The sequence below is a fragment of the Petromyzon marinus genome, chromosome 31, assembly GCF_048934315.1.
Source record: "Petromyzon marinus isolate PM22_M1 ecotype Great Lakes invasive population chromosome 31, UKy_Petmar_22M1.pri1.0, whole genome shotgun sequence".
Lineage (NCBI taxonomy): Eukaryota > Metazoa > Chordata > Hyperoartia > Petromyzontiformes > Petromyzontidae > Petromyzon > Petromyzon marinus.
In genome coordinates this window covers 7,020,551-7,047,885 of record NC_133697.1, presented here as the reverse complement: position 1 = coordinate 7,047,885, position 27,335 = coordinate 7,020,551, and the positions used below count along the sequence as shown (strand labels likewise).

The 27,335-nt window shown below is 49.2% G+C and overlaps 2 protein-coding genes across 3 annotated transcripts; one reads left to right on the top strand and one right to left on the bottom strand.

The window, feature by feature from the left end:
- The first annotated feature begins 10 nt into the window (after positions 1–10).
- Positions 11–22,130, top strand: GNPAT (glyceronephosphate O-acyltransferase). 2 transcript variants are annotated; one of them, XM_032963783.2, is made up of 18 exons: positions 11–287; positions 1,440–1,516; positions 5,474–5,677; positions 6,291–6,467; positions 7,527–7,656; positions 8,952–9,079; positions 9,997–10,072; positions 10,501–10,652; positions 11,623–11,753; positions 12,068–12,204; positions 13,864–13,950; positions 15,185–15,469; positions 16,756–16,835; positions 17,614–17,760; positions 18,322–18,424; positions 19,116–19,209; positions 19,643–19,701; positions 20,362–22,130. In XM_032963783.2, the coding sequence occupies exons 3-18, from the start codon at positions 5,489–5,491 to the stop codon at positions 20,403–20,405; spliced, it is 2,019 nt and encodes a 672-aa protein (XP_032819674.1). In that variant the 5' UTR covers positions 11–287; positions 1,440–1,516; positions 5,474–5,488; the 3' UTR covers positions 20,406–22,130. The 2 variants fall into 2 exon arrangements, with proteins under 2 accessions (XP_032819674.1, XP_032819673.1); XM_032963782.2 differs by lacking the exon at positions 1,440–1,516.
- SPRTN (SprT-like N-terminal domain) lies at positions 21,855–27,335 on the bottom strand. The gene is made up of 5 exons (XM_032963784.2): positions 26,866–27,335; positions 26,122–26,221; positions 24,761–24,889; positions 24,067–24,370; positions 21,855–23,584 (listed from the first exon to the last, which is right to left on the bottom strand). Exons 1-5 carry the CDS (start codon positions 27,207–27,209, stop codon positions 22,695–22,697), a joined length of 1,767 nt encoding a protein of 588 aa, XP_032819675.1. The 5' UTR covers positions 27,210–27,335; the 3' UTR covers positions 21,855–22,694.

Here is a 27,335-nt window from a genome sequence, read left to right as displayed (position 1 = left end):
GGTGGGAGTCTCCCTGTGACGCGCGGGGTGGTGTGGGTGGTGTCAGGGCCAGGCATGGCGGCGGGCAGGCGTGGAGCGATTGCTGCTGCTCTTGCTGCTGCTCCTGCTGCCGCTGCTGCTGCTGCTCTTGCTGCTCCTCTTGCTGCTGATGCTGCTGCTGCTCTTGCTGCTGCTCCAGCCGCTTTTTACGTTGTTGCTCCTGCTGCTGTTGCTGCTGCCGTCTAATCGGCCGTGGTCACCACTGAAGCCCCGATCCTTGCTGGACCCTCCCCCCCCCATCACTTTAGGTGAGTTGCTACTTCTTTGGCCCACGCCTTCCTTGCTCTTGTTGGGAGAGGGGGTGGTGGCGACGGTGTGAGTCAGCAGCAGCAGCAGCAGCTACACGCATGACACATTCTTACGACAAGTTAAACATGATGCCTTCTATACTCTTTGGTTCTATTCGGTAAAGTCACGTAGGTAAAAAAATAAACAAAAATCACGACGTTTCGGCCACAACACAAGTGGCCTTCATCAGGTGAAGGGACCAACTGTCCAGAGGGACAGCGTTGGAGTGAAAAAAGTCAAGCGCAGGTGGCATCCTTTAAGCTGTGAGTGGGTAAACATAAAAAAAACGCCTTGACAAAGGAATTAGCATAAAATGTAAAGCTGTGCAAGCTCGCAAATAGCATCAAAAATTCATTAGCACCACCGTGAGAGTTTGGGATGCCTTTCTCACGTGACACCCTAGCGCGCCGCGTGCACGCTGGGACACGCGCGGCACGTGTACACCGTGGCACCTTCAACAACCCCCACGCGTGTGCGCTTGACACGGCGTGACACGGCAGAGCACGTGGTGTATTCTTCACGCGTGTCTTCTTCACGCGTGTATTCTTCACGCGTGTCTTCTTCACTCGTGTATTCTTCACGCGACGCATGCAATGTGCACGTTCGGTTGACGAGCCCCGCATGACAAACGCCACGCGAGCAGGCGACGCGCACCACCACCACCACGAAGCGCCACGCGTCCACATTAACACGCACACAACACAGCACACCACGCGACACTTTGCGCGTGTCACCCTCAACACCACCGCGTTGACTTACTGGCGGTGGTGAGAGGGGCTGGCGTGGTTTGTGAGTGTGATGGTGGTGGTGAGGGTAGCAGGTTGGGGCTGAGTTAATCACGACATTTGCTGTCTTGTCAAAGCCCCCCTTCAACCACCCAGAGTCTGTACTGGAGCTCCTGAATGCGTCGAGACTCGGGAGATCCGATTAGCACGGTTGGCGACGTACGGTGCGAAAGAAGTTCAACATACAGATCTGTCCAGCTGCGTTAATTATCTCTAGAACAGGGGCTTCGCAAACTTTCCCAACTCAGGACGCATCTGAGTAGCCAGATCATTCTCTGGGACAACATGCCCATTGAGACGGGCTGTGTGTTTGTGTGTGCAAAACAGTGGCGGCTTGCTTTGACTTCTAAGTCAGAGCGAGGCGACACAAAGTTCTGCACAAAGCCTCCTTGCCAAGAAACAGGGTAAGCTTACACATCGTGGAAGTCATGGGTGCCACAGTGCAGAGATGTTAACTACCTCGCCTGGTATACGGGAGGTCGTGGGTTCGATCCCGGCCCTGACGCGTGCTGTATATTTGGAGTTTGCGTGTTCCCCCAGTTTGTCGTGTGGCTTTTTCTCCGGGTCCATCCAGTTTTTCCCTCCACATTTAGAAACAGCATGCCTGTAGAGTATTTAGAAACAGCATGCCTGTAGAGTATTTAGAAACAGCATGCCTGTAGAGTATTTGGCTGCAAAGCATGCCCACGTAATAAGCTACTTGAGCTATCATTTGTGGCCAGGTCGCGTCTGAAAAAGAGCCACTCTACATAGAGCTCAGTGGGCCTTACCTGGTCAAATAAAAATTGTTTTTAGTTTATTTTTAGTTTCATAGCTCAGTGGGCCTTACCTGGTAAAATAAAAAAAAAGATTTTAGTTAATTTTTTTTCATAGCTCAGTGGGCCTTACCTGGTAAAATAAAAAATAGTTTTTAGTTTATTTTTTGTTTCATAGCTCAGTGGGCCTTACCTGGTAAAATAAAAATAGTTTTTAGTTTATTTTTAGTTTCATAACTCAAGTGGGCCTTACCTGCTAAAATAAAAATAGTTTTTGGTTTATTTTTAGTTTCATGTTCACTTAAAAAGTTTGTATCAGAGGAGCTTAACCTTTGTGTGTTGGTGTGAGAGTACAGCTCACGAGGTGATGGTATTACAGAGCAGCACGGACACAAGAGACACACACACATAAACGAATCCTCTCGCACGCAAACACGGGAGACAAAGACACACGGAGACACACACACATCCACAGAATAAAAGACGCCTGCATTCAGTCTCCACGGTTGTTGAACTTCTTTCGCACCGTACGTAGCCAGCCGTGCTTGCTGTCAATAGCTGAGGGCCGCCCACACCACGCCGTGCGGTGGTCGTGGCGGTTATTTGACCAAGCGAGGCGAATAACCTTCAGCAAACTTCACCGAGCTGGTCAGTACGGAGTGGTGAAGGCAGGGAGAGATGTGGGAGTATTGAAACTGGTTTGGTATAGCTGGTTTGCGACATAGCCCTCTGCTGCCCCATCCCCTCGTCAAGCAGCAAAACTACAGCACCTGCTATGCAGGGTGGTTAGTCGTTCATGCAAATACTCAATCCCGCTTCGCTTTTGAGATGGGGTTCATCATGGTTTGTTTGGCCACTGGTTCGTGAACTGGACATAAATGTTCTGCAGTGCTCGTCTGTATTTCGTGATTACACAGAGTACCTTTCGAACCAGTGAGCCGAGTTTGATTCCCAGGCCATGGCTCACCTCAGTGGTGAGTGATGTCTGAACCTTCCTGGGTGCCCCCCCTTTTCCGACCTGCAGTGAAGTTTGGCCAAACAACCCCCATTACAGTAAGAGAATGGGGAGACCATCATCCAGCATTGTATCAACAACAAGCTGAAAATATACGTTTAAATTAAACATTGAATATTGTAAGCTGCACTTGGCTATATTTAACAACAAAGGTGGTATTCCAGTATTAATAATAATAATGAATATCTGTGAAAAAGAGCTTCATAGCTCATCGGATTTCTCCAGGATAAATAAAGATTCTGCTGTGGCTGGGAATCTAACTCAGATCGCCAAGTTCAAAGCTGAGTCCACAAATCACAGCGCCACCGCTCGGCTTATTGAAAACAATGACTTTATACGGTACATTTTTGATTTAAAGCTTTCGTGACTGCAGTGATTCATATATATTTATTATTTTATTGTTTCCCTTCAACGTGACTTTACCGAAAGAACCAAGAATATTTATACGGTACGTTATTTACCCATTCAATGAGTACTTGTTCTCAGGATTGTTCTGCATTGGGATGTTTGGCCAATTCTATTAAGAAGCTCTTTTTTTTACATTAAGAGCTATGTTTGCACCGTGAAGGACTGTTAACCGGCATACCAGCAATGACTGGCCATGCGCCAGTCATTGGTAAAAGATAGCGGTTGGTATCGCTTTGCTGACAGCAGAATGAACTTTGTCTTCTGGATAAAGGCAGATCACTGGCTTTGCTGACGTTGAGCCTTGGTGTGATGATGGTGGCGCTCGCCTGCAATCCAGCACTTTGGACGTATGGGTTGGTGCGTCACGTCCAGATGTGTGAGATTTCCACATGTTCTGGGCTGCAAGCTGGCCAAGGAGATGGCGGCACAGCAAGTGGGTTTGCGAACCTGCCTGTGCAAGCGTTTGAGTGTTATCCCCTCGTATGCATGCTGGGGTCACTCTGGGTACTGTGGCTGGGAGTAGGATGAGATGAGAGGGGAGAGGTAGGAGTGTGCGTGGAGGGGAGTAGAATGAGATGAGAGAGGACAAGTTCATGGAGGATATTGAAGACCGTGAATGAGATCTTGAAATTGTTCCGCTATTACATTGATTTGACCCCGTGAAATTGCAACTGCTTGCCCTCGATCGTGCCATACATTGCACACCTACAACAGATGCTTGAATAAATTCTAGATTTGAAGCTTTCGTGACTGCAAGGATCCATACTCTTTGGTTCTATTCGGTAAAGGCACGTAGGTAAAAAATAAAACAACAAAAATCACGACGTTTCGGCCACAACACAAGCGGCCTTCATCAGGTGAAGGGACCAGACTGTCTCGAGGACAGCGCTCCAGTCTGGTCCCTTAACCTGATGAAGGCCGCTTGTGTTGTGGCCGAAACGTCGTGATTTTTGTTTTATTTTTTAACCTACGTGACTTTACCGAATATAACCAAAGAGTATGCTTGAATAAAGTAAGGGAATTAGATAATTGACATTGGCTGCACTTGCATGATGATGGAATTTCGAGATTGCGTATACATGTCATGCTGATCACATTGAACTTTGTGGACCCTGTGATAATTTACGTGGAGCCTTGGCAGAAAGTTAAAACATTCGTTTTGTTTGCTCGGTGTGTGCAAATATTGCTGAAGTATCAAAGAACATTGTGGTAGGTTTATCATTACAATATAATCTACAGGGTCTGTATGTGATGCAGGTAAAAATACATGGGAGATGAACACCATTTGTTGAAATTTAACAGAGTAAACAGTATTGGCAATTTGATCGATGTACTTGTACATATATATTTAAAAGGCCACTTGAAAAGATACAGTACTGTATGTACAGTAGTGCTATGGTGTGGGCAGTAAGGCTAAATCCACTGTTGCGCTGTATAGTGCATTCTATACCCCCCGCATCTTTCATCCACACCTTCACCATCTCGCATTGACCACTGTGGTAAAGTGTCGTCAAACGATCCCCCCAGGACCCGCACGGGGCGTGGGGAAGCTCTCATCCAGCAGTGGATTAACAAAAGTGCTTTTCGTGCGTACATTGTCGTTTCATTTGCCAGGAGCATCGCGGTAAAAAGGTAAAGCCCCAGCCCTGTAGTTGCTTGCTCAATGCTGCTCGTGGTAGGGCTTCGTGCGTATTTTGGCCGACTCTCGCACTCTTTCCAGGCATCTTGGAAAAGAGGCGAGAGTACCCACGCTTTACCCAACTACACAAGAGCTGCTGGGTGGACGGAGTCGGGGGGCAATTGAAAAACTCACACCACTGTTTCAATTTCCGCGCCGTGCGATCGCATCAAACCGGCCACCTCTGGATTGCATCGCGGTAGAAAAAAAGCGTTTACTCTCATCTGCCCTGTGCCATGTTGCGCCTTGTTGCGCCGCGGTGTGCAGAAGGGGGCCAGCTGTATGCAGCGTTGTGCATCGGTGTGCCGCGTCGTGCAGTTGGGTGCATCGCTGTGCAGCGGGGCGCGGTGGGGTACATCATAGTGCAGCGGGGTGCAATTAATGCAGCGGTGTGCAGCGTCGTGCAGCAGGGTGCAACGGGGTACGGCTGTGTGCACAGTGTTATGTAGTGTGTCACGCTGTGTGATGCGGTGCGCCGCGCCTTTGCCGTGCCTCTGCCACCCAGGTCGCACCCGGCAGGATGATGCTGCGAGCGGACAAACGCGACGACATGGAGGACGTCCTGGAGGAGCGGCGGGCGTCCAGCGACGTGCGCTTCTCGCTGCGCCGCTACGCCCCCCCGTCGTACCGCTACCACTCGCCGCGCTCGCCCGCCGCGCTCAAGAGCGCTGTGCTCCACTCGGAGCGCCTGCAGGACTTCATACGGCAGGTGCGGAGCAAGCCCGCGGCAGGGCACTGTTGGGCGGCTGCAGGGGACGGGCACAGAAGAGGGCAAGGCGGCGATGGGTAGAGCGAGCGATTGACTCGGCAAGGGAAGCGAAATCGGGGAAGTGAATTGGTAATTGAATGGACAGCTAAGATCCCCGTCGTTGGAATATGAATTTTCAAAGCAACAGAGTCCAGAGCACGCTGAGCTGCCACCGCAGAGAACCAGGGTTCGAATCCAAGCAGCCACCTGTGATTGAGCTAGGCTTACATCACAGGTGGCTGCAGTCTTAGCACAGTCACCAGTAACTGCACAAAGTGAAATTTGGTTTTGCACTCAATTTTATCTAAAATTCCCGCTCTTAAAAATGAAATACCTGCATTACTCTGGAATGCAGAACGGGTGGTCGGTATTGCCCTCGATTGTGTGGAGCACTTGAAGGGATCTCATAGCTCTGCGATATCCACTTCCATGGGCTGTTCTCTAACACGAAGGGTTATACTTCGCCGTGAGCGATCCAGATTGATTCTTTGTCTCGTGACGTAATTTTGGGGCAAAAAGATGAAATGTAAACAAAAAAATTACATTTCACACGAATGCATGCGCTGCGAGGCAGGAGGCTCACGAGAGCGGGGAGCCCGTGGAGGTGATCACGGAGCGAGCGAGCGACATCCTGGAGGAGATGGGACACAACCAGCGCATGTGCATCATCCGCACGTTCGCGCTCACCCTCAGCAAGACCTTCAAGGCGCTGTTTCGCAGCGTGCGGCTTAACGAGGAAGGGCTGCAACGGGTACCGACCGGCCCAGCTGACGCCATCGCACCTCCCACCCTCCCCCAATCCCCACCTCGCCGTGCTCCGGTGTGGGGTTCTTCAAAACTTGACTGGTGGCTCACCGCCCACGTCCGGCTAAAACGGATCTGGTTGCAATTTACGTGGAATCTTCCAGCTTAGGGGGCCCCACGTGTTGAGCATTTGTTCTCTGAAACTTTTGCCATGCGCTACTGCGTTCATCTTCTCTTCAATTGTTTTGGAAGATGCCCGCAGTTGGCAGTACTCGGCGAAGGATTGGGATAAGAAATGTTCAACACATGGCCTATCCCGGACGACCACACTCATATAACTATCATAAAACGATAGACTATTTTTATTTGACGAGATAAAGCCCACTGAGCTACATGGCTCTTTTGCAGGGGCGACCTGGCCACAGATGATAGCTCAACGAAGTGGCTTATCACGTGAAAATTTACAGCAGCCAAATACTATAAACGCATATTGGTGCATAATGGGGAGGGAACACCTGGAAGACCCGGAGAAAAATTCACACGACCACGGGGAGAACATGCAAACTCTAAATATTTGGCGTTGTCAGGGTCGGGATTGAACCCACGAGCCCCTGTATACCAGGCGAGGTAGTTAACATCTCGCCACCGTGGCGCCCCCTCTTACGAGTGGTCACAAAAAAACGCACGTACCTTCATCGCAATGCACATGCTTGTGTGAGTCACATCATCATCAGCCATTATTGTTTAATGGTTGGATGAAGGCCTCCCAAAGCCATTGCCATCCCTTAAGGTCCTACGATGAGGAAATCCACTGAGAAACCCCACACAAAGTGATTTCATCGCTCCATCTCCTTGGGTGTCGTCCCCTCTGGCACACGTGGTCTAATCCACGAGCTATCCACTCCACCCTGCTTAGCGTCCAAGACCTGACACGGTCGGGCACTTCCTGGGCTATTTGGTCACCTGGTTAGTCTAAAACTATGAACACCATCAAAAGGAGACTCTGTGTGGTTTGTTGTTAGGCTGACGTTGAAAGGGTTGACTTTGGCACTGCCCGTGTGCGCAGATACAGAAGGCTGTGCAGGAGTACCCAATCGTGCTGCTGCCAAGCCACCGCAGCTACATCGACTTCCTCATGATGTCCTACATCTTCTACACCTACGATCTGCCACTGCCGGTGATCGCCGCCGGCATGGGTACGGCACACACGAAGCACGGTGTGCAACGTTGCATTTACGGATTGAATTGATTTGATTTCATTTTATTTTATGAGTGGACTTCACTTGGGAAGAAATATTCCGGCCATAAGCTGGTTTGCAAGAATAGACCTGAGAGAGGAATTTGTGTAAGAAGTAAATGGACAAGAAGGAAAGTTGCAGCATTTTTCGATTTAAAGCTTTCGTGACTGCAGGGATTCATATTCTTGGTTCTTTCGGTAAAGTCACGTAGAAGGGAAATAATAAAATAATACAAATAAAACATAATAAAATAAAATTATCTCCCCCCTCCTCCGTTCCGAGCATAGATGGACTCGTCCGTGTAATGTATAATGACTTATTGTTAGTAACTCAGCTTATTAGAGAGTATATTGAGATTATTGATTATATTGATGTAGTTTCTATTTTAGTTTTTTCACATTGGTTTATTGTATGGTAGTAGGGTATTTGCAGTTCTTTAGAAACTTCTTTTTTGTTCTCCACATAATGCACTAGCTTGATATGCAGTTCTTTATTATTAAAATTTTTCTCCCTTTATTACTGCTAATCCTACATAATACACTAGCATAATATGACTTTGAGACCCCCCACCGCCTACACATTCCACAAGGAGTGACTAATCCCATATCTGCATTTGTCATCAATATGCTAAATTATTCTGTTGATTTGTAAAATCCTTTGTCAAGGCGCTCTCCTCCTCCCACCCAGCTTAAAATACGCTGCCAAGCTTAGCAGTGTTCATTAGGACTCTATCTTTCCGACATCTCTGTGCCTTCACCTGAGGACGGCTGCTTGCATTGTGGCCGAAACGTCGTGAGAATTTTATTCTATTTTTTTATTTTATCATTTCCCTTCTACATGACTTTACCGAAAGAACCAAGAATAACAAAGTTGCAGCAGCGTATAATTAATAACATTGCAGACACTGAGTAGCAAAGACATTCGAGGAAAATAACATTGAAGTAATGCACCATTCAAGTACCACTAGCAGGTAATGCACATCATCATCGCTAGAGCACCAAGTCACACCGAGTCCATTAAGTCCATATCAGAAATATAACACCAAACCGCGCGGTGTTCGCAAACCATGTGTGCAAGAGAAGGGATATCTTAAATCAAGATTTTTTTTTTAAGGCCATCGTGAGCCACGATCAATCCATTATTGGATGAGGCTTGTGCCGAGCCGTCACCATCTCTCAGTCTTACGATGCAACGATCCATCCGTACTCCACCCACTCTCGCCCACCCTCCCCCCCCCCCCATCACCTCCACAGACTTTCAAGGGATGAAGATCGTGGGCGAGATGCTGCGAATGGCCGGCGCCTTCTTCATGCGTCGCTCGTTTGGCAACAATGCACTGTACTGGCTTGTGTTTAGCGAGTACGTGCAAGCCGTGCTGCGGGTGAGACCACGATACTATCACAATCGGAATCTTTATTTATCCTGGAGAAATACAATGAGCCAAATGAAGCTCTTTTTCACGGATGTCCACTAGGGGGTGGGATAGTAATGCAGGCCCCTCCTGGGCTACCGTGGGCCCGTGTCTCGCCTCCCGTCACTCGTCGTTTATTCCCTACATCCCATTTTGTTTTTCGCTAGAGATGCCCACGTCTGTGGAATTTCACGCACGCAATTTCACGTGCGCACGCGCGTTGTGAACCTAGGAATAAATTTGTATGGAAAAAAATCGACGAATTGTCAAATTCCTGCCATGTGATCCTCTTCTGCAGTCCCAGACTCTCATATGCAGAGCAGGTGGAGGAACCGGATCTCGGACGTGGCTCTGTGATATTCGCTTCCATCGGCAATTTTTTTTATTCCCAGCATAACAGCAAATTCTTGAGAGTCAAATACTTTGGGATGGAATCTGGACACTACTACACCACCCTCCCTAACGCATGGGATGACCATTGCTCCTGGGCAAATAGCGCAACTGACAAACTTGGACATGGCGTTTATGTTGGTTTATTTTGGGTTCTGTTCGGTTACACTGTTCCTCCCATTTTCCACATTTTCTCCCTCCCCCTTAAATACACTGCTCTTGATCATTGCCCCTACCACGACAGGGTGGCGAGCCCGGTTTCCCTCGTTAATTCCCCAATATTTGAGGGTGCATTACGCCCAGCCTGTTTTACCTTGCATGTTGTTCCTCCTTTTGATATTCCCAACTGTATTCTGGGTTCCCGAAAGACGATAAAACACGCTTACGGAAAAAAAAAAACACTTGCCTCGAGACTCAACGCGAGCATGACATGCCGACTCGGCTATAATCCTGCACGGCGTGTCGACTCTGCCTGCCGTGTGGTGTTCTGTGTGCAGAACGGAGATGCCCCTGTAGAGTTCTTTCTGGAAGGAACTCGCAGTCGCACAAACAAGTCTCTCCCGCCCAAGCTGGGTGAGATCCTTGCTTTTGTGCACAGATGGGACGAGAGAGAGAGAGATGATATTTTACTGTAACCTAAGCTTTTATGATTTGTTTAAATTACATTTCCCCGGAGTAACGTTGCTCTGTTGATATTTTAAACGAAATTTCTCGTCGCTTGTGCAGCCTAAGTGTTGAATATTATTTTATGTAAAGCACTCTTAAGTTGCACTTTAATTACGTGAAGTGTACCATATAAATAACAGATTGATTGATTTCACCTTGTGGTGACGGTGGTGGCAGTCGTGTTGGCAGCGGTGGTGGAGGTGGCGGTGGCGGTGGTGCTAATGGTGGTAACGGTGGTCGCGGTGGTGGCGGTAGTGGTGGTAACGTTGGTAACAGCGGTAATAACTTTGGCGGCAGTGGCGGTAACGGCGGTAACTGCGGTGGCGGTGAGACAGGCCTGCTGAACATGGCGCTGGAGCCCATGCTGCGCGGAGAGGTGTACGACACGTACGCCGTGGCCGTGAGCATCAGCTACGACCGGCTGCTGGAGGAGGCCCTTTACGCGCGCGAGCTCCTCGGGGTTCCCAAGCCCAAGGAGTCCACGTCGGTAAGGGCCACGGCATTCGCGTCACCTCGCCGCTTCAAGGCGGAGGTTTTTCCTCTATTGACGGGTGGACGCCACCCGGGAATTTAAACGTCTCTCGTCTTGTCGGGAGGTGGTTCCTTCGCTCCTTTAAAGGAGGAATGGACGAGATCCACTCTGCTTGTGAACAAACGATGGAGTGGATAACACGTCTAAAATTACATCTTTAATCTGCTTTTATTAATCCATACGAAAGAAGAAGAAGAAGAAGAGTTTCGCCCCAACCCAGTGCGCCAGGCCGTGGGGATCGCTCAGCGGAACTGTTGCAGATGCTGAAGTGTTTTTCACAAAGAACCCTTGCGGCATCAGCCACCCAATTAGCGCGAGTCAATAGACGGCAAGTTGTCGCTTTTTAAGGGTTGCTGCCGCAGCAGAGTAACGGTGAGCGGTGCTGGGCTTGCTGTTACAGAGGTTCGCCGGTTCGATTCCATCTCCCGGCGCGGGAGTTGAAACAACTTCGGAAGTTTCTTAAATGCCCCTCCTCCAGTCTATGGCCGCCAGGTCGCGTGCAATGGGGTAGAGTGTGGGTATCGGCTCCTCTTCCAGGGCCTCTGGTCAGCGTGGAAGATGAGGCTAATCATCCTCTAGGGGGGTGGGGCTCTGTAGTTGAGGCCTTTCCATCAGCAGTGGCTTGAGTGAATAATTTCCGCGCCGTAACTCTACCTTGCCTTGTAGCTACTTACCGAGTCAAGTGTGGTGGCCTCCCCATCATTACTGTTTAAAAACATATACTTCATAGTTATGGTTAAGCACATCATTATGGCATTTTTGTAATGTCATTGTTCAATCGCTCCTGTACATTTGAATATGTCGATTGCCGGCCCTTCTCTCCCCCTTGCGATTCGATACAACCTCACTGATTTAGATCCACAGTTTAATTCGGCGAATCTCTGCCGTCTTCTCTCTCTCTCTCTCCCTCTATCTCCATGAGCAGGGTTTGCTGAAGGCCCGCTCGGTGCTCAGCGAGGACTATGGCAGCGTCCACCTCTACTTCCACACTCCCGTTTCACTCAAGGCCCTGGCCAATGGCCGCGTCGACTCCAAGAGCTACAACTTGACGCCCAGGTGGGCCTCGATCTCCCCCCCCCCCCGCCCCACCTCACGCTCCCCTCGCACCTGCGAATAAAAAACCCATCTCGCGAGTGTGATACGAGCTGTCGTCGTCTCTGGCGTGGCGTTCGAAAAGCAACCGGCATATGTGCTGTGTCAAGGAGTAATGCAACGTACTACTTACTGTACGGTGCTCTCTGTTAATCTACTGCTGGATGAAGGCCACCTAGTGCCTCTTGGTTAGAGGGGGTTTTCCTTTTGGAGTTTGACCATACTTAACCACACTCGTTCTCCCCCTCCTCTCCCCCCCCCCCCCACCATACCGGCAGACACTTGTCCCTACGTCCGCCGGAGAGCACGCTGGTGTTTGCGCGCGACATTGCTCACCATATGGTGCGCACACAGCAGCACGGCATGGTGGCCAGCCCCTGGGCCCTCATCGCCAGCGTCCTTATGCAGCATCACGGTGAGCGAGCCTGGGCGAGGAGCGGTGTCTTCGGGCGTCAGGGTGGTTTGAGCGAGCGAAGAGAACCGAGTCTGTGACCCACTGCTTCTGAAGCCTTTAGCGACAGGGCTCGGACTGACCATTGGGCAGTCCGGGATAATGCCCGGTGGGCCGGTCACTTCCAAGGGCCAGTGGGCTGGACTCTGAGGAAATTGCAAATGAGTAAAAGTAAAAAATCTAATATAAATTTATATTTAATGATAGTAAATATATATAAAATATACATTAAAAAAAATCATAGATATTTTTTATTATGTACTTAAATATTTAATTACCACTAATATGTAGGCTTCATTCCATCACCGGCCCATTTGTTTTTTTGGCCAGCCCAAATGAGCCAATGAGATTGCACGACAGTTTGGGCCCACTATGTTTACAAATGCCTGGGTCGATTTTTTTGTCCCAGTCCGTCACCGTTTAGCAGTCCCTGCACTGCACTACCCCCCACCCCATGCCTCTGCTTTCCTCCCCAGCCCCCTGCTTGTATATTTTATACCCAGGTCTCCTTTGCAAAAGGAGCAGAGTGGAGAGCTCCCATCGTTGTTCCCAAAGGAGTAATTTAATCTCTTGGAAAACGTGCCCAAAGCATGCCGCTGATATTCCATACCCACGCCATCATAATTTATTCTCACTCTATTGGAGCACACGTTTGAGAGTGATTGCCAAACTACAGTGGGTCGACTGGATTGAGACCATGAGCAATACACGTACAGGTACATATTAACGATTAGAGCGTGTGTTCTCTTGTATGCAAATGTGCCTGGCTTAACCACCGAGCTTTCGGCTTTTGTGCAACGTTTGTATACGTGCGTGGGTGTGTACGTGTGTGTGTGTGTGTGTGGGGAGCGGTGGCACCATGCTTAGCACACTGCGCTACTAACCCGACAACCCGAGCTACATCCCCGCTCACGGCCAACATAAGTGACGATTATCCAAACCGGTCCTGGGCCTCCCCTAGCTCGACTTAGCCTTAAGTGAGTTACCTGGTGCGATGCATAAACATCGCCATTGGGGAGACAAAGGCGGCCTGGCATGGTCCTGTTCACACCAGAGTTCAATGCAGGGGATCCTAACAGCCAGCATCAGCGATACGGGGGGGGCGGGGGGACAGTATAAACACACGTGTAGTGTAATAGCGCCGGCTGCTGTCCAGCAGCGGCAACTGCGGTGGACGAGCAGTACACACGCCAGTGAGTGTGTACGCGGTGCGTGTGTCGGCAGGGCGGAGGAACTGGAAGCGCCTGGAACCCGCTTGTGGGTTCGAGAAGGGAGGCGCGGCCAGGCCGCGCCGGGTAGCATCAAATCAGCTGAGAGCGGGAGCTCGTGGCTGCCGGTTCTGGGGAGTGAACTCGTCTCGTCGTCTTCGCCGCCTTCGTCGCCGCCGTCTTCGCTAGATACTGCTCGGCCGGGTAGTTGTTGGCCGTCTCGGTCGGCGCCATCGGCGTTACAGGGTCAGGGTTGTGTTTAGGCTGGGCTAGACGACTAGGGAGAGCGCGAGGGCGAACCGGTGAACGTGTGAAGGTGTTAATAAAGAAGGTGCCTCCTAAAAAACCTCGTCTCTGAATCGCTGACACTACACATGTGTGTATATATGGATGTGTGTGTGTGTGTGAGCCACAGGTGAAATGGAGTTCTCTCTACTCTTGGCTGAGGTCCAGTGGCTCCGGTGCCTCATCGAGAAGTTTGGTGCCTTTTTGCACTGGCCAGGTAAGCATGGATGGCTATTGAGCATTGGTCCCTTGCACTCCACTTCGTGTCGTAGTCATTGTAGCTGCTCTTGGGTTGACGTTTACTCACCTTGTCGACGCACAGTTTTTGTAAGATATCGCGATTAAGTCAACGCTGAACCCACCCGATCCTGTCAAAGCTCGGAAGCCGAGCAGGCTTGAGCCTGTTGGGAGACTCTCCTCATAATTTCAGGTATTATAGGCTTGCAATGCAAAAGGTGGCCAGGAGAATGGGAGTACAGCAGTGGATTGAATCCATTGTTTCGGTGTTTCGATAGGTGTTCTCTTCATGTGTGGGTTTCATCCAGGAACTCAACTCTCCTCCCACACGAAGTCGCAAACATTTACGGAACTGACAAAACATCCCATTGCAGGACCCTCCTGAAAAATTGTCCTGAGAGGCTCAGCGAGGCTTTTTGCGGATAAATAAAGGACACTTTTGTCATTTTATCTCCATGATTGTATTGCACTGCACTCCAAAGTCGATGTTCAGTGATATGTCGTCTCATATCGGCTCGTGTGCAGACTCTCTATGGAATTTTGGTTACTTCGCAGGCCTGTGAGAGGTGGAGACAGATTGGGGAGGCCTTGGTCTAGCAGCATTGGATTGAGCATGGATGTTTACACACCGCACCAGGTACTCATTTGAGGCTGAGTCGACTTAGGAGAGGGCCAGAACCGATTCTGATAATCGTCACTGGCGTTGGCCGTGAGCGGGAATTGAATTCGGGTCGCCGGATTCGTCGTGCAGCGCGCTTAACCATAGCACTGCCGCTCCCCACAATGTGCACACGTGCACACAAACATGCACACAAACATGCACACAAACATACACACAAACATACACACAAACATACACACAAACATACACACAAACATACACACAACCATACACACAAACATGCACACAAACATACACACAAACATACACACAAACATACACACAAACATACACACAAACATACACGCACACAAACATACATACACACAAACATACACACAAACATACACACATACACACAAACATACACACAAACACACACAAACACACACAAACATACACAAACATACACACAAACATACACACAAACATACACACAAACATACACACAAACATACACACGCGCGATCAAATCAGTCCCCAAACTGAACGAACGCCCCAATGACCAAAGCCACGCGGGTCACGGAGGAGGTTGTTTGCCGTCTTCTTGCAGAGGGACAGCCGCTGGAGGCGGTGGTGCGGGATAGCGTGAAGCTGCACGGGAACATCGCGAGCACGCTGCGTCGCGGCGACGACGGTGACGACGACGCCCGTGCAGGGTCGGAGGTCGTGCGGATGGCGTGGCCGTGCCAGGCGCCGCCCCGTGACGGTGACGCGGCGCTGGCGCGCGCATGCGTGGCACTCATGTGCTCCGCCTACCGCAACCACGTGCTCCACCTGCTCGTGCGCCCGGCCTTCGTTGTCATGGCCTGCCACGCGGCACCCGGCGGGAGAAAAGGTACGACGGCCTCCTCTTTTTGTTGTAGAGTTGCTTTTTTAATATTTGTATTGTGTTTTTTTTATTTATCACGATCATTTTTTGCCATTTTTTTCTCCAAAATTTTATCCGGCCGGGTGACTCAGCGGTTGAGCAAGCAGCTCGCAATTGGAAGGTTGTGAGTTCAAATCCCATATGCCTCTGGGGGTCGATAAAACGAGTACCACTTTTTGTCAGGCAGTCAACAGTGGTTGACTTCTCAACAACAGTGGTTGTCCTACGGGTAGCTATGGAGTCGCCCCCCCCCCCCCCACCATAGGAATGTGGAATTTCCACCACAGGCTCAAGCCTGCAAATAGGAGATGACCGCAACCTCAATGCTCATTTGTGCTATTCCAGATGTGTTAGCAACTTGTGTTGCCCATGGCCATAATTCAGACTCAGCTGGCTGGGTTCATAGCACAATGTGCTAGTCGTTGCACCACTGTTTTCCAACCACAGAAGAATTACAATTAAAAAACATGAATTCTTACAAACACATCTTGATACGTACATCGTAAGCTTAAGAAATCGGTATTAATCGATGCATCGATACACTCTTACCTGGAATGGGTGCCGCACCGTGCCTGCTTCGCATGCGTTCCTGGGTTCAATCCTGGACCCTGGCGATGCCTATTGTATATTTGGAGTCCACGTGCTCTCTCTCTCTCTCCCCGTGGTGGTCGCATGGATTGTTCTCCGGGTTCCTCCTCCACATTTAGAGTCAACATGCGTTTAAATAATTGGGCTGCTGCTATAAACTTCCACATGTGGCGATGACATCAGCCGCTTCAGGGGGCGATGATATCAGGCACGCCGCGGTGGCGAAGCGTTCACTACCTCACTTGGTTTACAGGAGGTCGTGGGTTCGATCCCGACCCTGATGCCTGTATATTTGGAGTTTGCGTGTTCTCTCCGGTTTTGCCCTCATTTAGAACCAACATGCGTTTAAGAGTATTTGGCTGCCATACATTTCTACGTGATAAGCCACTAAGTTGGGTTATCATTTGCGGGCCAGGCCGCTTCTGAAAAACAGCCACATAGCTCAGTGGGCCTTATGCGGTAAAATATATCTATTTTGTATTGTTTCATAGTTTCACTTCGATGATGAGCTTTCATCACGTGCGGCTAGGTCGCTCAGTGGGCTTAACCTGGTCAAATAACATCGCTTTAGTTTACGGTCACAACTGGGTGCAGCAAGAGGAAGTTTCAACGGTTGTCGACGCAGTGACTGAGCAGGCGGTGGCGTGCGCGCGCGTTCCTCACAGACATCGTCTACTCCCATTTCTGCTTCTTGGTGAAGCTGTTTGAGGACGACTTCATCTTCGTGCCGAACAACGAGATCAAGGTACCCGGCAGGAAAGGCGCGACGACCTCGTGGTTTTTTTCAACCGTAGAGTTGCTTTTTATATTTTGTATTGGAGGGGGTTTTTTTTTTTTAATATCACAATAATTCTTTGACATTTTTCTCCCGATTCTATCCGGCCGGATGTTGAGCGAGGAGCTCGCAATTGGAAGGTTACGAGTTGTATGCATGTTGAACTTCTTTCGCGCCGTACTTAACCAACCGTGCTAATCGGAGGTGCGACGGAGTTCAAATCCCATCATCCCTCCGGGGTCGATAAAATGAGTACCACCGAACCCTCCGTGTGCAGCGCACCCCAGCGGGGCAGGAGACGATCCCCACGACCCGCACAGCGTGGGGAGGCCCTCATCCCGCGGTGCATTGACAAACGGGACGTGCATGTTTATTGTTGTTATTGTGATTGAGGGCCAATTTCCGAAGCCACGCCGGGGTTTGCCCTTGTTCACAGCTGAAATGGGCGATTGCCATGCACAATAGGTGTTGCAGGTTGCGGGGCTATGTCGAGGGCAGCATGGAGAGCGGTGCAGCAAAAGCCATCGTTCTACCCTACTTCTGTGCTCCCGAGCGTGGTGAAGCGTGGGCGGGCCCTCATCCTGCAGTGGATTGACAAAGCGGCTGCGGTTGGTGAGTGAAATCTCAACAGATCCTCTCCCCCCCCTCTTCCCCAATCCAACGTCCTCCACCCCCCCGCCCCCCCCAACTCTCCGCCACCCCCCCTGCTGCCGCCCCCCCCCCCCCTCCCTCCCCCGACGACGCGCAGGACATGGAGGAGGGGGTGGCGCTGCTGCTGCGCTGTGCGGCGCTGGTGGACTCGGCCGGCTCCCTGGCGCTTGCCGACACGGACGCGGGCGCCAGGGTGGCGCGGTTCCTGCGCGACGCCTTCCGCCCATTCCACGTCGCATACCAGGTGGGCGGCGCTCGCTCACGCGTCGAGGTGCTGCGGGCACCCTCCAGGCATCGCCCCGTTAACAAAAAAAGTTACTTAATTGTGAAAACTCGCGCGCTTGCGGAATAATGCCCATTGCGCCACCGGCGCTGTGTTGTTCACCAAGCGCTGCACAGTGACGCCTGCTACCGGTGGGTTCCCCTTGGCTGGATAACTGTGATTATGAGAGGCTTGTCACACTGCGGGTGCAAAATAGAAATTCAAGTTGTTGTTGAGAACCCAGCCTTAGCATCAAACCCAGCCATGCCAACTCTGCACTCTGTCCAATGAACAATGAGCCACCCTGGCTACCTCCTATGTTCGTTTTTTTTCATTGATCAAACATTACGCAATTTATCATAACGCTACGCTTAAGCATTCCCAGCGCTGGTGGCTTTCTCCAGAGGCAGTCGTTTTTGTACCATAGACTCCAGGTGGGAGAGTGGGGGGGGGGGTAAGGGGGTCAAGACCCGGCCACCTCCTCTGCTTCGATGCGATGACCTCCTGACCCCTGTCGCCCCCGTTGCCACGTGGTCGGCACAGGTGGTGTGCCGGTACCTGCTGACGCTGGAGAGCGGCAGCGCGCACGCGGAGGGCCGGCTGCTCGCCGACCTCCAGAACCACACCATGCAGCTCATCCTCACAGGTGCCGCCCGCCAGTGGTGTAGCTATCGTGTGTGCAGGCGGTACGACTGTACTGGAGGTCACGGGGCCCAAGTGGCGGCTGTGGCACCGGACTACGAAGACGGAGAGAATGATATGGGCCAGCCGCTCTATGCTAATTAGTAATAAATTAGAGATATGTCATTTCAAATCGACTCTTACACTTTAGGGTACACGGGTCGGATACGACACCTACGGGAATAGATTGTGTTTATTATTATGCTGAATTTGTCTATGACCGAATTGCCCAGAATCCACCGAGTGTTGTCAGATCTCCGAACCAAAGCAAGGCCTTAGCCTAGATAGTCGTTGGATGGGTGAATACCATGCATACCAGGTGTTATATATGTTTCGGGGCGACATTGTTGGCGGTAAAGAACGGCGCAGTAAAACCCATTGTTTCCGTACGTCAAAGCACCCACGTCTTTGCTTCCCACACATTCACCAACCTGCACTGACCAGCTTGGTGAAGCATGGTCAATTAATCCCCATGACCTGCACAGCATGCAGGGGGCTCTTATCTAGCAGTGTAATAAAGTGATTGTCCATGTATAGTTGGCTACGTATGGTGCGAATGAAGTTCAACATACACGTAAATAGTTTTTTTCTAACAGCATTTAAACAACGGTGAAATGGAAATTGTTATTGCTGTCTGCGTGTCCTGTTGACAACAGGTGAACTCTTGGAGTACGAGGCTCTGTCCAGCAACTTGCAGAGGAACATCCTGTCGGCCCTGGTTCGACTGAAGGCTCTGAGCAGGACGAGAGGGTGAGCGCACACACGGCAACGATTCTGCACAAACCCTCCCTAGCGCAGTTTAACACGTAGGCCTTCGTGACCAATATCATCCATAATAGAGGCTTTTTTTATGTTAGATCGTGTAAATATATAAATGTGCCGTTAAACCCGCCACCACCCGACACAGCCAACTAGTAAGGGTTGTCACGTAAACAGAACATGCCAATTCATAACTAGTACAGCACACCGGTGTTTTGAATAGCCAAGCTACAATATATACAATCTGAGTACGACGTTTCGCCAGTAATTACAACATTGTGACCCATTCCCGTGCTTTTCGTCCTGTTTTTGGCAATTGCGTTACACGTTTCTTCATTGCTAACAGTTTGAGGGTAAAAATGCCGAAGCTGTGGATTACGGTGGTTGTGGTGAGATTTTTTTCACGTCGCTTTTTTATGTTCAGGAAAGAAGGGGTGCGGTACAATATTACCGAGCAGATGGAAAGAGTGGCCAAATCGATAGGTAAGTGTGTGTGCGATTCATTCAGACTGGTTTGTAAATGTATCTTAGATCGAATATGTATGTTGTACTTCTTTTGCACCGTACATAGCCAACCGTGCTAATCGGGGGAAGGACAACAAATAGTGTGTTCAATAGCATTCGATTAATCTGTGTACTTGTTTAGAATTAGTTTGTGCATCGTGACCGAGTGGCTCAGAGGTTGGAGCCGCTGAGCTTGAACTGCTCAGGTCAATGGGTCCGCGTCCAGGTTTCAGTCGCCCGTAATTAAATCGGTTTCTCAAGTGTGGCGAGTTGATGCTCTCAGCCCCAGTCATTAACGACTGCTCGCACACAATAATACCCTGTGTTAAAATCAATGTTGTGCTTCATTTGGCTACATTGCAGCTCCTAGAATAAAGACAAATATCAGCTTGTGGCCATCAAATGCCGATCTCAGGTAGCGTGTGGGAAAGTGCGCCCGCTATAGTAATTTTTTCTGGAAGAAGCCCTGTGCAAAATCTATTTTAGAGCCATTCTCTAACCCATGGGTTGCAACTGCTCTGAAAAAAAATCCAAATTGATTCATTTCATGACACGTTGCCGGTAAACCGGCGTCGGGAAGGCGTGTTTTATAACCTTTCGAAGTTTATGTACAGTATATTTGTTTTTCATTTCTTTCAGCGACCTTACAACCTACTCGCAGCCAATTGCAGCCACGCCTCTGAAGACTGTCAATGATCGTCTCGCAGAAAGAAAGCCCTATACGCACAAATGAAGAGCTTCTGCTTGGCACAGTGTTGAGCACTGAGGGGCGTTCATGCGCATTTTGCTTGCCATAGTGGTGGTTGTGGAGGTGGTGGCTGTGTTGACGGTGGTGGCGGGACTGATGGTGGTATCGGTGGTGATTAGTGGTGGTAGGCCGCAGTCGAGCTGGCTTTGTGCTCTCACCTCTTGAGCCGCTGGGGCCATCTCACACGAACTCTGGTGCTGCTGCTGGTGGTTTTATTTTGGGGTGAACGATAACGGTGAGGATTGTTGCGCAGTTAATATCACTGGGTGCCTTGCACATTTCCATCGGCCTAAGAAGCTGAATTAGTCCTCTCTAGGCTGGGTAGGAACGACTCAGTACGGGAGCAGTAACTTGTGCCCATCTGACAGATGCTTGTGTCGTAACCCTCTGGTCTATGAAATGAAAATATCATGACACAAGTAGCAATTGATTGGCCCAAGGGCAACACGGAGATGTCTAATGGTGATTATTAGAAATGTGGAAATTCGCCGATTAAATCACCGGTGAGGTGGCCGGGTGGCTCAGGAAACGGAGAAACCCGCTGAGAATCCTGGTTTTAATTCTGGGATTCAGCCACCCGTGATAAAACCGGTTCAAGTGTAACAAGTTAATTACTGATTTAAAGCTTTCGTGACTGCAGTAATTCATATTCTTAGCTCTTTCGGTAAAGTCACGTTGAAGGGAAACAATAAAATATATATACAACTATATATTTTATTATTTTATTGCTTCCCTTCAACGTGACTTTACCGAAAGAGCTAAGAATATAAGTTAATTACTCTAGACTCATAACCACTCTCGATTGCACATGCACTAAAAGGGACAAGTAATTTGTAAGTTACATTGTGACCCTGAATGGTGACAATTAATCGAGCTGTTGCATCGAAAGTCACCGCGTCGTCGGCGGTTTTTATGCTGCCATGTCGAAGCTTTTTTGTTCAAGTACGCTCATCCTGCTTCTTTGTTTTGATCGTGACTGACGGGCAAACAAATTGACACGCTCCAACAGTTACTTGTGTGCACATCTTATAATGCTATGCTGCTATGTCGTTAACACTTCGCTGACGGTTTCAGAACTCTTTTCCCCTCAGGGGGGGGGGGGGGGGGGTGAGGGCTCGGAAGGGATGTTTTTTGCTAAATGTTGCAAATGTAAATTGTCCGTCTGATACAGAGCTTGAAAGAAAAAAAATCTGTTTTTGATTCATGTTAAATGCTTGAGTGTGTACTTTGGCCTGTAAGATGGATATTTTAATTCGGTACAGCGGATTTTTGCTATAAAGATGCCCTTTCAAACCAGTTAAGAAACCCATTGAGACATTCTTTTTCAAGGTGTTCTGGGATTTAAATAAGATTATCTTAAATAAATCAAACAAATGACACGATATTAAAGTCAAAAGCAGATTTTATTCATGTAATTTTTAAACGTAAACCAGACAACACAAGTAGTAATCTTACACATTTAACAAGACACACATTTTGCACAATGCTCATTTAAAGGAGGCTGGCTACATTGATAAGGCTTTCAGTTTGTTTTAAGCAAGACGTTTGCAAATTTAAAATCTGTGTATAACACATGTACATTAACAGTGTTTTAATGTTAACTGCAAAACAATTGTATGTGCTTAACATGCTTGATTTAATACAGCAGGGGGTGACTCACCATGAATGTCTTTCAAAGTTTATCAATTATCCTTCGTTCAAATATAAATTTAAGTGGTTACAATCAGCACATGCCCGATGTTTGCAAAATTCCGTCTACATGGCGTAGACAGCACTGATTAATTTGAATTGGGACTGTATGGTTCATGTGGGACACACAATAACATGTGTACGTATGTTCAGCATGGCATATGCAGGCCAATTCAATTTAATCAGTACTCTACCTCACGTGGTACTCACATACACATAAGAAATCTGTCTCAATCGGCATCCTGTACATCATACGGGCTATTGTTTTGTAATCATCAGGCATGTGCAATGTGTGGAATGAGACAGAGGAGAGAAATCACCAAAATGAGAAAAATAATCTATCCTTGCATTAAATCGTGACCCCGGTTCTTGACGACTGACATTCTGGGGGTGAGAGGGACGAATCATAAAATGCCGAGTCAATACTACACGTTGTCACCTTGCACCTAAGCATTTTTTGTAATCTAAAGTGCAATTTCTCAAGGGAGGTAGTATATTCGTCCTGAGTAGATGGAAGCTGGCCGCACCGGTGATCCTACTGCAGGCACACATCAAGGTGATTGTTGATTTGCGACTCTGGGAGGCGCTGTTGACAAATGGGGCATGCAACCAGAAGCCCTGCAGCTGGGGACTCTCCCTGCCTCTCAGCCGGTTTGGCTGATGGGACAGCTTTCTTCATCAGCATCTTGGAGTTATGAGTTCCCAGACTTGAAGGCTCTCGCCCAGATCCGCCACTGCCTCCTGCGTGTTTCTTTTGAAACATTTCGGTAAGCGTGGGAGTCCTGGACGTATGCTGCTCGGTCTTTGCACGCTTGGCATCACTGGCTAATGCATTATTTCCGTTTCTGGAGCCTTGTATGCGAGGAGGAGATGGGAAACTGCCTCCGTGTTGCCTCTTTAGTTTACTCGGACTCTGAGCAGTTGGTGCTCTATTTCCGTCTCTCAAACTCTCTCGACCTTTGTATACAGCCAAGACTTTTACACCTTCGGGATCACCCTTTGGTTTTCCCTTCAGAGGCACTCCTTTGCTAAAAGCTTTCGGATTGCTGACAGACTTCCTGTTGAGAATTGGAGCGTCGGGGGTACTTCTGCTCTCGCTTTCCTTGGTCTTTAAAAGCCAGCTGTCCATGTTACTCATAGAGCCACCACGATCGTATCCGTTTTTGCCCTGGGACGACCTTCCCATTGCAGGCTGTGAGCCGGTCGGAAAGACAGAAGGCACTTTGAAGGAAGAAACTGCTGATTGGGAGGCCGAGGTCATAGTTTCTCTACCCGACACGGGGGATTTTACCACCGTGGTTGTGGAACTGGCTTGTACAGCACTATGTGGTCTCCCATTATTTCTGCCGCCACCGCCGCCGCCACCAAGGAGAAAACCATTTCCTGAGAACGGGATGAACGTACGAATGTCTGTCCCGTCCTTGTCTGTGGAAAGAGAAAAAATAAGATGCATTTTAAAACAAACTTGAGTACAAGAGTTAACTCGCGCAAAGGTAATTGAGGGGTATCCTAAAGCAAAACTTTATTAGCCACAAAAGGTAACTGTCCAGAAAGTATGGCTTTATTGAGATGATGTGGCTTAAGTGGAGTGAGTGAATTTTGATTTAAAGCTTTCGTGACTGCAGGGATTCATATTCTTGGTTCTTTCGGTATAGTCACGTAGAAGGTAAACAATAAAATAATAAAAATATAAAACCAAGAATATGGAGTGAGTGAATTATTAAGTTCAACGTGCGGGCATCTGTGAAGGAAATTATACGATAAAATAAATTAAATTATGCAATACAATTTGGATTTCTCGCATTAAAATGTAACTGCATTAAAAAAAATGGATTGTCATGTGTTTTAATAAAACCGGGATACCCTTCAACTGCGCACAAAAACAAGCAGGACTGCATCTGCTTCACCTTTGGCCGGCGACTTATTGTCGGCACGTCCCTTCACTCCGCCCGCTTGCGTCTGCTCTCCTTCGGCCGAAACTCCGCTCTTGCCAGCCGCCGCCTTCTTCTTGTCTTCCGGCTCCCGCACCTTGACGTAGGAACCGTTGCACGTCCGCTGGTGCTCGTCCCACCAGAAGTCTCGCGGTGACGGCGCTCTGTTCATGGCTCGTTTCACGTAGCCCATGTACGGCGGGCGCAAGCGGCACGGCCCCGTGCAGCGCCACCAGTGCTGGCGGTAGACATCCACCTCGTCGTGAAAACTGTGGTAGATCTGCCGTAAGCAGAGCAGATGAGAGTGATGAAGTTACTGAACATCCTCAAAAGTAGAACGTTTTGTTCCATTTTCTGAAACAAGCCAAAAAAAAAAGCGGAGGTGCACGCTTGGAATTTACACTTGAGGTGGACCGAACATACGAATTCTACTTCGATGAGCGACGTGTCCTGTCCAAGCAGGAAACATTGCCCAGCGTCTGGACCGTCGTTCTCTGGCACAGGGTGACGATGCACCGCGAGCTGCAGAGTTCCAATGGAAATTTCTTCGGCGGCTCGTGACATACGATGCCGACGCCGAAATTGTGGGGGGGGGGGAAAGCAAGCAAAGGAAAACCATGGCTGGTGAGCGGGTGCTTGCGCAGGCAGAATCTCCTGGGTGAGAGTGTACCGTGATTTTGGTTCCCGTCTCCTTGTTGATGCGGTGCATGTGTTTGCAGAACTCGGTGCCGTGGCCTTCACGATCGCGGTTGTTGTGCGTCACAAAGAGCAGTGCGTGGATCATCTCGTGCAGCAGCGTCTGCAGTGGCAACAGCGCGGGTTAGACCAGGGGGTCGGTGGCAAACTGCGGCTCTTTTAAGGACTGCTTCAGGCTCCCGACACTATAATTACAAAGTAACAAAAAAAAACCCTTCCGAATTTTTATGAACGGTGAACTTCTAAAAGCCCGAAACTGATTTGTCATCCAGCATTACGAATCATTGTGTGTACTGTTTTTAAAATAGCGATTACAAAAAATGTGGTTTAATGTTAATTACCGCCTTGTACTCACATGCATTGTGGCTCTCAAAATATATATTTGTTACTGAATTGGAAGATAATGGCTCTTGTTATTTTGGTTGCCGACCCCTGGGTTAAGACCATATGGGATACGGTACAATTGCTCTTTTATTACGTAATCTTCACTCATAAATGCTGTAACAGTAAGTTACTGCTTTACTTTTAAAAGTAACTTCAAGTGATAATTGCTATGTGTCCTAGTAGATAATAGTATTGGGGGAAACAAAATGTGTTGTACATTGTGTACAGCCCTTTGTTGTCAATCCACTGCTACATGAGGGTCGCCTCACCCTGTGCAAGTCATAAGAGAGGACCTCATCCAGCATACTTCACTACCCTGGTCAGAGTGGGTTGGTGAAGGTGGGCAGCAGAGCATAGATGTTTAAGCTTAGTACAATACAATGGGGTTTGCCGCACTCCCCTCTGCCGAAAATGTAGGCCCGCAGCAGCCTATAACACCTGTTTTATGAATGGTGATCGCCCATCCAAGCAGTATGCAGGAACAACCCTCGCTTGTCGTTCTAGATATGTGGAGATCGGGCACATTCCAGGTGAGTAGTCAAGACTGCGTAAAAATACACCAATCATTTTATGGCCAATAGGCAGGGTTTAGGACTCTCGATTACCTCGGGCGACAATCTCACCGCGATGAATTCACACCGAAATGGGAAGACTCCTTCACAATTTTGGCAAATCGCCTGATGAAGCTGGTTGTAATCAGCGAAACGTCGTACTGGAATTGCAAATGTTGCGGGTTGACTCCAACACACCGCTGTGCTGAAGCAGTTACCAATTGGCACGTTTTGTTACGTGACACACATTAATTGGCTGTATCGCGTGGTGGCGGGTTGACACATTTATACTTAGGCGATCTAACCCATTAAAACCTTAATAATATTGCTCTCGAAAGCCTACTGCGGGTTAAACTTAATTGATGGCAGTCGGAACCTTGAGCCATCAGCATTTGCTCACCTCAACCAGGTCCTTACGGGGCCGAAGTTTGAGCAGGGGCTCGCTGAGCTTGATGGAGCAAAGGCCGCCTCGGCCCTCATAGCAGCACACACCTGCACAGCTACACCACGGGGGTGACATACACACAAGCCAGTTTACATGCTTGAAACACCCAACGGCCAGCAACGCAATCGCTTGCACCGGACTTGGGAGTGCGCGGCTACAGCCCAGTAACTGTGCTCTATACGCAGGGAACGAATTTGTATATGGAGCACAATCCCCACCCAGCCAGGCCAGAAAAAAAACAACTCGTAGCCACCGCTGAGCGAAATAAATATAGTTATTTGGATGCAATAATCCAGCATCCTATCAAAAAACATCCTCCAAGGCATCACTGACGGGACTTGAAAGAGGGCGCCCACAGAAGCCTTGGGATTCAGAGCGTCAGGCGGACGGGTTTAAACCACAACGAGCGAATCCGCAACCAGATGACGATTTTGTTGGCCTCAAATCTGCACGTACAGCAAAACAACACGACCCACCCTACACACCACCACTCGCCACCACTCCTTATAACAATACTTCACCCACCACCGTGTAAGCACCATCATAACAGACGATGGTGTACATCTCAGATGATCCATCTCTCAATTCCAAGGGGTGATACGTTACTGGAACTATTAACAATGTCAAGTTAATGTCAATTACTTGTCCGGAAATACCTAATCGATAACACCATAGCCATGACGCCCAGCGCAAACTCACAGGGTCATTCTCTTGCTCCACTTCACTTCGACGCCCTGAAGTTTTCCCCAGAAGAGCGCCTCGTTGTACTGAGAGAAGAGAGCCCACACGTTCGGACTCGGGTCGATCAACTCCCAGGCAGAATCGACGATGGAGAGAGGCCGTGCCCGGCGCTCGGAATCGCCGGGCCGGGGGGCCAGGTCACCGGGCAGGGCTTCCAGGAGAGACCGATGCTTCGGCCCAGCCCACCCGACCTCATCATCGGCCAACTTCGCCCGTCCCTCCGCGCGTTCCTCCTCCTCTGCCGCCGCCTCGCAGTCAAATTGATTTTGCAGCTGCAGTGCGAAGGCGAGGTCGGCGTCCATAGCGATATATTAACGATGTCAACGTTCGTGATATCCGGGCGAGATACTTGTTGAGACGCTTTGCTCGTTCGGTAACGGGCACATTCCTGGTGTGTGGCTACGGAAGCCGAGCCGTGTTGGCGAAAC